The sequence below is a fragment of the Aphelocoma coerulescens genome, chromosome 3 (genome assembly GCF_041296385.1).
Source record: "Aphelocoma coerulescens isolate FSJ_1873_10779 chromosome 3, UR_Acoe_1.0, whole genome shotgun sequence".
In the NCBI taxonomy this organism is placed as follows: Eukaryota; Metazoa; Chordata; class Aves; order Passeriformes; family Corvidae; genus Aphelocoma; species Aphelocoma coerulescens.
This window is the reverse complement of record NC_091016.1, coordinates 37,601,833-37,611,826: the sequence shown is the minus strand read 5'-3', so window position 1 is coordinate 37,611,826 and position 9,994 is coordinate 37,601,833. Positions and strand designations below refer to the sequence as shown.

Genomic DNA, 9,994 nt, shown 5'->3' with positions numbered 1-9,994 from the left:
AAGTATCTTCCTGAGGATGAGAGACGGGGGGAGTAGGAGTGCACCAGACCGGGGAAGGGATGCATGTAATGCAGGGGATACATGGGACACCCCCTGCTCTGAGATACCCAAATTTAACTCAACTTCTGTGGCTAATTTGAAACATAACCAATCCCCTGAAATATACAAAAACTTAATTTTCCTGATGTTACTGGTACAGTCAAGACATGTCATGGGACTGTACAGACAAGGAGCTTTTGTCACAGTAGGGTGCAAATGTGTCATTTTAGCAGAGTGAGAATGTGACCTCTACCAGAAGCCACTGGTATTCATAATGTGGAGAGTTCCCAGGAGCTACTTCTGTTTTCCCTTTCTTTATCCTTTGTTAGGGTATCCTGATAACTATTTTTCCCATCTTTGATAGCAGCATCCCTACAGATCTCAATATCTGCTCCAATACGCCTTGAGCATTGACAAGCAGAGGCTATGAAGGAGATGGAAGAAAGAGGATGATATTTTTTTAAATTTGTCCCTAGATTCAATTTTGCTTAGGACAAAAAGGGATGGTATTAGAGGTGGGTTATACAGTACATCAGATATTTGACCTTTGTACATATCCTCCTTTCCATCTGAGGGATCTGATGAGGCTGACAACGAAACTAAAATATGCATAGAAACGTACCTTCTGTTGTGGGAAAAAAGCAACTCAAAAGCAGTAACAAATCAAAACAGAACAGAAATAATTAAATCCCAACCAAAAGTCCATTCAACAACAAATATTGTTTGCCCAGATATCACAGTTAACACCATGAGATTATGCTGAACAATTTACTCTTACCTGTCCGTGTGGGTGCCCTGCCTACACTTTTGAGAAAATCACTTGCAATGACAACCAGATATAGCCTAGCACCTGTCACATCCACAGAAGTGTATTTCTGTGGTTAAAAAAAAAAAAAATAGAGGTGCCATTAAAAAAAAAAAAGAAAGAAAATAAAATGAAACCCTGTAAAATTAAATTTCTGCTGTTAAACCCCTTTTCATCCTCCTTGTTTAATCTTGTGTGAAGGTTCACCAAGAGTCTGAGTAACTTTTGGAAAGCAATGCTAAATACAACTAGCAAATTCTTTGAAACATTCCCACATGGTTTAGTTGGGGCCAGACAGGAATGGTACCATACGTGCCTATTCACATTTCATGACCCTCTTTCTCTTTTACTATCCCTGTTACTTACTTGCTTACCTATCTTTTTGGCCAGTACAACTGAAAACGTTTCCTCCCCTCTCTTTCCAATCGCATGGCCCTGAAGCAAACCACGCTTTATAACACATGAGGGGAGAAGAGAAGGGGGGAGACATTGATATTTACACTGTGCTTTCCATTACCCACTCTGAGCTCCCAAAAGTCCCTTTTGCTCCTGTTAGGTCATTGTCATCATACTGCAAAAGCATGCCATTGACTGAGAGGCTCCTCTTTGTCCAAATGTTTGTTATCTTTTTTGGGTAGGTGCAACACTGAGATGTGGCAAAGTCTCCCATGTCAAAAGAATGGCTACGTTTAGTTTTGCCCTCCAGAGGCAACATGAGGAAGCTGCGGAATTTGGACTCCGTCTGGCCCAGCAGTGGCTCTTTGTCCGAGTGGCGGGCCACCGTGGAAGTTCTGGAGTCTGTCATTTCCTCCTTTTTCTGACATTTCAGTTCCAGGGAGGCAAAAGCTCCCATTAGCCGGTCAATATTGTGTTTTGACCGGGAAGGAGGCCTCCATTTACTGGACAATGTGCCCTGTTCACTTTGGAGGCTGTAGTTGTCACAGTCACGGCTATTTGCAGAGCTGGAGGAAGAGGAGATGCTGCTCCGTGCAGACTGACAGTTAAACTCCATAAGTTCATTTCTCACCACCACTTTGGGATTGACTTGGGGCAAGACTCCGTTCTGAACTGGTTGTGCTCCGTTTGTCTGTGAGTAGACGTTGCTGACATTAGACATCTTCCCCTGGGAATTGTTGCAGACCTTATAGCGGACCATGAGAATTACAATGAATACCAACAGAGTTGCCACAATGATGCCTCCAATGATCAGAATCATGGTCCCACCCAGGAACTGGCTGTGCATTGACTGGCACTGAGGGTAGTCTTCCTTGGTGAAGAACTGGGCACATCCCACAATATTGGTGGCAGTAAGGGTTGTGGCCGTGTCATCCCACATTGCCAGGACACAGAGGTCATAGCCTGTTCCAGAAACAAGGTTGGTTACAACAAAGGCCTTGTTTGTAGCTGGTATCATCCTTAAAAAAAAAAAAGAAAAAAGAAAAAGAAAAAAGAATTGATTACTCTTGACACAAAGGTAAGAGAGAACAGACATAAGAACAACATAGTGTTAACTGTTCCGAGCACTGGCACAGAAGAGCCATAAAATTCAGAGCCATAAAATTGCAACAAGCATTCAAGCTTCCCAGCTCCTGTGGGTTCAACATCCCAGCATTCAGTAACACCCAAGTTTTGAGGGCCAGCTCTCAACTGTGTAATAAAGGAAATAAGAAAAAGCAGACCAGACTAGACTGGGATTCTTTTTCTCCTCACTTGCATCTGTCCTAATCTGAAATATATTCAAACTTGAACAAATAACTCAGAATAAAAACATACAAAGAGCAGTACTTTCTAGTATGCAAATGACCCTTGTGCTTGTTGAGTCTCAACATAGCAGTTGTCACATCACTTCACAGGTGCCTGAACATTTACTGTCTAACATCAGCAGATTACTTACCTTGTGAAGACAAGGGTCTACGCTTAGTTTTCTCATTGACTGAGAATGCAAGGCAGGCAACCATTTCTCTCTTTTTCTCCACTCTCCCACTTACTTTCCCCATCCTCCTACTCCCCACTCTGGAAGATATTTCCTAAAAATGCAGCTACCATCATCATCTTTGCCAGAAATTTATCCCTGCAACCACCTTCCCCTGTGTGAGTGAAAAAGAAACACTGACATTGGCAGTATGGGCTGTGGAAGCGTGAGGAGAGGTAGGAAGATACAGGGATGGAAATAAGAAGGTTTATTTACAACAAAAAATTCTGCTCATGTATAATTCCATGTCCAAAAACCAAATATCTAGGCCCAAGCTGTGCTCCAATTTGGGACATTTATGGACATTATTCTTTGCTGCCACAAAACTTAAGCAGTCATTTGAACTCATGCAATATTAGAGCATGACTAGCATTCAGAATTAGCAGATGGGAATGAACATGGTCTACCCCCATTTCAGACTGGTGAAAATTTCAGCACATTAGTGGAACACAGTGGAGAATCCCAGATTTGGTGCCTGGTGGGTAGCCAAGAATAACACCAAAGAGATACCCCATGCATGTTTCTCATTACTGCCTCATTACAGGCTTGAGTGAGAGAAAAAAAGCTGAAATTAAAACAGCCCATTATGACTTAGATCTGCAGGTCTTTTGCACCAGCAAAAAGGGAGTCCTACAGGCACTTAGAACACACAGTGAGCTGGTGTGACTATTTGGGATGGTAAGGCCTGGGCACAGGAGCAAGGCAGACTCCTTGTGGGAGTGCCAGTCTTCCTTAGCCTCAAATCATTGCCACAGCTAGCACAAACTGCAGCTCTGCAGAGCACCTTCTGTGCAGTGGGAGGGAACAGACCTGCACAGAGAAGCAGCAACGTCAAGGCACTGCAAAGATGATTTTCTGATCATCTTTGCATTTATGCATTCACGCCACTTACTCAACCCTTCAGTCTGGCCACAGGCGAGGTTGTGGCTCCTTTTCAAAAAGCAAACAAACACAGAAAAAAAATTCTGTAAGGAAAAGAAAGATCAGTGAGAGACACTTGGAATATAAACATCATCTGGCAGGTTTACTCAATGTGTATTTGGGATTCTTGGCACATTTATCATCCTAATGGAGCTGTTCGACACAGATATAGATGAGCTATTCAGAATGAGCCGAGAGGTCATAAAGCAGCCCTCATGAAACACTCCAGATAATGTTGCTAAAATTGTTTCCAAAAAGTTGAAATATTTGGTCTCAAGCTATTTCTAATTATTCTACTTTCCCTGTGGCTCTGTGAACAAAACCCCACCGCCCACAGCAGACTGCACTCTGTTGAATTGTTCAAGGAAGTATATATGCACAAACTAAGGATGATATATGGAATAACAGAATACTATTGATCGTCAAACATTTGATTTTAAACTCTTGAATAGTTTCACCAATTGCTTCCAATCTCCTTCTGTAGTGCTATACTCCACTTTTCACCATTACTACCAGCCCAAAGCTTAAAAAAATTCTGCCATGTGTAAAGTGATTCAGAAGTTATTTCACTGTAAAACCTCATTACAAACAAGTTGCACTGTTAGCAGAAAGAGTAGTCAGCCCTGCAAACTGGGTCTTGGACTTGGGTCATAACTCTTGGAAAAACAAGACGGTAATACCATCTGTTAGAGTGGTTCCTTTGGATTTGCACTGATGAAACACAGAGGCAAGAGAGACCACTGTGTCCAAGCAAGCAGCAAACACCTGGGTTTACACACGTCATAGCTTTGCACATGTCTGGTCTTCTCTGCGTTTATGCTTTCTCGCTACCGACACAGCCCTTCAGTCTGGCCTCAGGTGAGGATGTGGCTCTTTTCAAACATAAAAAAGCAAACAAACATACAAAAATAGAAATACAGTTGTTCAGGCTCACACACTAATGCCCAATTTCAGTGGACACTGATAGCCCAAATCATTTACAATTTGTTTTCTTCAAACACAATTACACACAAGCTTCCAAGGAAATGTAACTGCCTAGAATATTTCAAGGACTGGCAGGTAGTGAATAGTGGCAAGAAATGTAAAGCCAATCTATTTTAAATGTACAGAAGTGAGGCCATAACTAGTCCTAAAGCATGGACAGGTTAACTGTGTTGAAATGTACTATAATAAAAAACCTCATCTTAACTTTAAAAGAAACTGAGTAGTTTCTAAATTCAATCAATCCTGGAAGCTACAGCTGTGATAATATTGGGACTTATAATAGGTTTATAAAAGATCACAGTTGTCATCTCAGTTAAGGAAAAAGCAAACAACCCTCCATATACATCTAAAATGAAGAATTTTGGATGTTTCTGTAAATAAACTTTAAATGTTCTTGTAAAATATTCTAATTATTCCGCCAAGGAACAGCAGAGCATAGGAATAATTTCAGGAGTACTAGGAGTTAAGTAATTAATTTCAGGAGTACTAGGAGTTAAGTAATTAATTTCAGACTTAGTTTTCTATCTTACAGGGAAGGTGATCATCTTTTCTTGAACTTGCCAAATTTTAAGAGTATTTTGGCACTCTTCCACGCTTCAGTCTACCCTCCCCAAACATACTGCCAGTCAGATATGATGGATGACATCTCTTAATGCTCCCCACATCTAAAATCAATGCAGACACAGTTTCATTCTGCAATATTGATGACTCTTTCTTTGATTTTCCCCAACACAGGTAGCTGCAAAATGCCACTTCAGTCTTTGCTTTGCTGCCTAAGAGGGGGTGTCTCTTCATGGCTCCTCCGTATGTGCCATGCCATTAATCATGGACCATCATGCCCTGGCTCTGGGACTCAATAGCTCACAGCTGCAGTAAAACTAAGAGGGGCCAGTAAAACTGGATCTAGGCAGAGATCTTGCAGGGCTTTGTTCAGTCCACTCATCAGCTAAACACAGAAAGCTGGTTTCAGATAGCAAGGATCTGCTGCATTAGAGGTCAAAATGAGCTTTTGAAAGTCGTTAGCTTTTAGAACTCAGAAGATCCTGGTGTTCACTTGCTAGCCCTCGGATAGAAAACACACTTAACTGTTGAGGTATCTTGAAGAAACAAGCTTGATATTGTCCGCCTGCTCTTCAGGGCAGGGTGATCTTGCAGAGATGCTTCTTATCACAGAAGAGAAATAGAGATCTAAACGTGATACTAGCTTTTCTTCAGGAAAAATAAAGTGACAGTTGACTAACTGCAGGAGGAGATCAACTAAGGAAAGATTTGCTTATAGATTATAGATTATGAAAGGTTTTAATGTATTTTAGTTTAAGGAATCCAGGAGAAGTGAGGACTGGGAAAGCAAGCAAATACACAAATACATCAATAGGGAAAGTGTAAATTTAATCCCAGCTAGGTCAAGACAAAATTTGAAAATCTTACATAAATGTCACTGTCCAAACACATAAGGCACAGTAATGTCTGCCTTCCTCATTTGGTTTATTCTCTTTGGAGTAGGAGGAGCAGGCAAATCTCCACATTCCTGCCAGGGTTTTGTTTTCTGATTCTTAATCTAGCTTCTGAATCCTATCTGAAGGTCAAAATACCCCAAAGAAAACTATTCCTATATTAACAAGTTTCTGACCTCTCTGAAAATCCTGCCTCTATAAGGAAGAAAATGAGGATTAGGGGTCTTACAAATGACCTTCTTAATTTACAAGAAAAAGCCCCCTTCTCTCACGCTTTGGTACAATAGCTGGAAGAAGAGGAGACCTATGGCCAGGACTGGGGCATGGCAAAAGCACCTGAACTAGAACAGCAATAGACAGATGCTCCTAGGAGAGTTAATGTGTGATGAAGAGCTATGAAGCCAAGATGAAAGTTTGCAGGGCTTTTTCAAGCAATGCATGGTCGTCAATCCATGGAGATTCGTGTCTCATTTTGTGAAAGCACCAAAATGAGTCCATGAGACACTTTCTAAAAACAGGGAAGGAGAGTGGTAGAACTCTTATTTGAAGTCAACCTTATTTTGTACCACCACTAAATGTCCTTGTTATGCCCTTGTGGACACAACATACAGAAAGCAAGCAATTTTGTAATTATTCACTTCAGAGTGTGGTGATATTAAGGAAATTAGAAAATAAATTAGTTAGAAATACAAGGGAAAAAGGTTTGCTGCAGACTTCAGTAGTAATCCCAGATGTAAGTGAGCACTGAAGCTTGCAGAAAGTGAACTGTGCTGAGAATTTAGGATAACTGAGTTTTATTCTTCCTTTATCAGCTACATTGATATCAGGCTCCACTTTATCAGTAACTCTCAGTTCCCAAGAAATCATTTTGCTGTACTGTAAGTCTCCTCATTTATAAAATGGGGATAATGCCAGCAATCTTCTTTCAAAGGAGGCCTGTATTGTATCGGAGGAAATTAGCAGATATTGTGATTACACTGTAATATACAAACGGTTCTTTTCTTCTATGTAGCACTGGGGATTAGCAGGACTGAACTGCTGGTTAATACTGTGGTTATGCAAAACAGACAAATTAGACAAAACCCAGATTAGGTTAATTGGCTAGGCAATTCTGTTCCTTTTCTCCATCAAAGGAAGGATATGATACCATCTAGCTTTAGCCCAAAACTGCTTTAATCACAGAACTTGCAGGGACCTGTCAAGGCAATTCCTTTGGGAAGGTACTTGCAACTCCCAAGAATCAGTTTTATACTAACATGCTAGACTATGTTGCTTTTCTCATAGCCTTTTTTCTTTTTTTTTTTTTTTTTTATATTACCCAGGACTATATACTATCTATGCACAATTTTTGATTTATTATCTGGGTCTATATACTACCTGTATACAATTTCTCCATCTGAAATATATGCCAGGAGTTCAAAATAGAGTCATGCTAATTTATTAAATGCTGTAACAGAAAAAGGAGAAGCAAAAAAAAAAAGGGTAAAAAAAGCTTAATTCCTGGGGTGTGAATTTTGTAGCTGTTGTAGACTATACACTAATTATGGAGCAACTGCTAGCTGGTGGTGTCATTATGCACTGCAACTTACAATGAGGAGGGGAAAAGAAAGAGAGGTGCCAGGGTGCAATAGCGATTGCTTTGTAAAATTATATTCCATTTAGTTAGCACACTAAATTCTCTGTATAGTAAAGCCTTACTGTGAAAATATCGGTCTCACTGTACACTCCTAAACTTCCTCTTATATTAAGTTGCTTTCACTTAAGTGCAAAACATTACTCTCGGAACTAGAAATCAATCCAGAAAAGTTAAACACTGGAATCTGAACAATTCTCATTTTTCAGTGATCCTTCATTTCATTTATAAGTTAGTTCCCTGTTTTAAGATAATTGTCTTTTTGGGTTTTTTTCCTTCAGCCCAGTTTCATATGTTTTTCTGGAAAAAAAAAAAATTCCAGGTAATCTGCCATTGAGTATTGTAGAAGGGTCTAATAGAGTCCTACATTTCAGGTGGAGTGTCCACCTTCAACCACAGTAGGATTAAAGTAGGGTGATAGAGGACAGGAAAAGTATCAATGGGAGATAGAAAGTATCAGCATACCGGAGAAAGACTGACTAAAAATCTTGTAAAAAAAGGTGAAGATCTTTCAGCAAAGCCAAGACAATTGTAAAGAAAGTGAAGTGAATCTAGGCAGTGGGAAAAGCCCAGATGGTGGACAGAGATTAAGAACTCTGGAGAAAAGGGCAGAAAAAGATCAGAGGAAGACTAGAAGGATCTAAATTGAAGTGAAAATGTCACACATGATGTATTGCCTGGGAGCAAGAGCATGCAATTGACAAATTTGGGCTGCACACTTAGCATTCTTGGCTTCCAACCTTTGTGATTTGCTTGAAAGTTTTATGGTACATACTCGTGTAATTTTTTTCTGTATTTTTATCGTGGAAAGCCCCAGTTTCTGTAGTGATGGAATGAAAATAAAATCTAAAACATTATTACAAATTAAGTAAGCTAACAATGGAGATTAATTTCTGACCCTTCAGATTTCAAAACAATTCTTTGAATACGTGTCTTCAGATCATGCTAAGGCCTCAGGAATTAAAAAAAAACCAGGTAAAAAGTACCAAGTATATTTTGTGTGCGATCTCTCTTTTGGCATCTGATTCACGATTTTTTAATTTAGGATCTGGGAAAGACAGAGACCTATTGTGACCTGCAACTTTAAAAAATGACAGTTGTATTTCTGGTGTTCTGGGAAAAGACATATTTGTTAGTATTAGCAACAGGGCATAATTCCTCTGTCAGTCATGTCAACATAAGGAAATGTCAGATAATACCAGGAGGTAGCCAGACTTGTTCAGTAAACACTAAATCAACCCAGCATGAATAATTTCCTGCATTTTTATTTTATTAGTTTTGGGGGGTTTTATGATATGAGATCCTAATTTTGCCTTCAGATGGAATATTTATTATTAAACACAAATCCCTTCTTGCTTTTCTAAAACTTGTCTTCTCATCGCTCATACATCCAGCTGCCCTTCAGAGAATCTGTCTTGTCAAATAAAACATATAGTACATATCATTTCATTATTATTTCCTAATTTGCTTATGTTCTTTTCTGCTTTTTTGGAAAAGTGGGGTCGAAGGTGGGGAAGAGAAGGCAGAGACAAAAGCAATTGATATGCCTGTCAGAAAATGGTGAGCCAGAGAGATACTGATAATGAATATATGCCTTGTGTTACAAAGGAAAGTAAAAAAAACAAAACATCCCAAACTTTAAACTATTGGCTCAGAGAATATAAAAATTTTTGATAGGCTGCTGAATAATGTCCCCTGGGCGTGCTTTGAAATAATTTAGAAGGTGACAGAGGAAAGTGTAGGCTTCTAGGGGACATTACTTCACAAGGCTGAGAAAGGGGAACCACGGTACAAGGTATTCTGCTCCCCTCCATTGCCATTGCTCTAAGGGAAAACCCTCTTCTCTTTATAATTCTCAACAAGATTCTTGCAAACCACAGGGAGCTGCAGTTGGGCACAATGAGTGAGGCACTTGGATGAATGAAGATCACCAGAACCATCTTCTGATGCTTTGAATCAGTCAAGGTTCTCACTTCATCTGTCCAGGTGCAAGCTACTGCTCTGGGACAATCTCATTTTTGTTCATGTTGGTTTGACAACACAAAATTAGACTTTCAGGCTCCCTGATCTGTGCTATAATTTATTTCATGTGGACATGACAGCAGCAGACATTTAGTGCCCTGAGCTTTCAATTTTATCTTTAGAGGGAAAGCAGGTACACTCTAGGAAGCCTTGTCAGCACTAAA

The 9,994-nt window shown here is 39.9% G+C and overlaps 1 protein-coding gene across 1 annotated transcript in view; it reads right to left on the bottom strand.

Moving 5' to 3' along the window:
- Positions 1–1,036: 1,036 nt before the first annotated feature.
- Positions 1,037–9,994, bottom strand: part of LRFN2 (leucine rich repeat and fibronectin type III domain containing 2) — a 35,269-nt gene continuing 26,311 nt past the window's right edge. Inside the window, exon 2 of the mRNA XM_069008486.1 lies at positions 1,037–2,259. Within this exon, the coding sequence (XP_068864587.1) occupies positions 1,341–2,259 (919 nt within the window). The 3' untranslated portion in view covers positions 1,037–1,340. The remainder of the gene's footprint in view (positions 2,260–9,994) is intronic.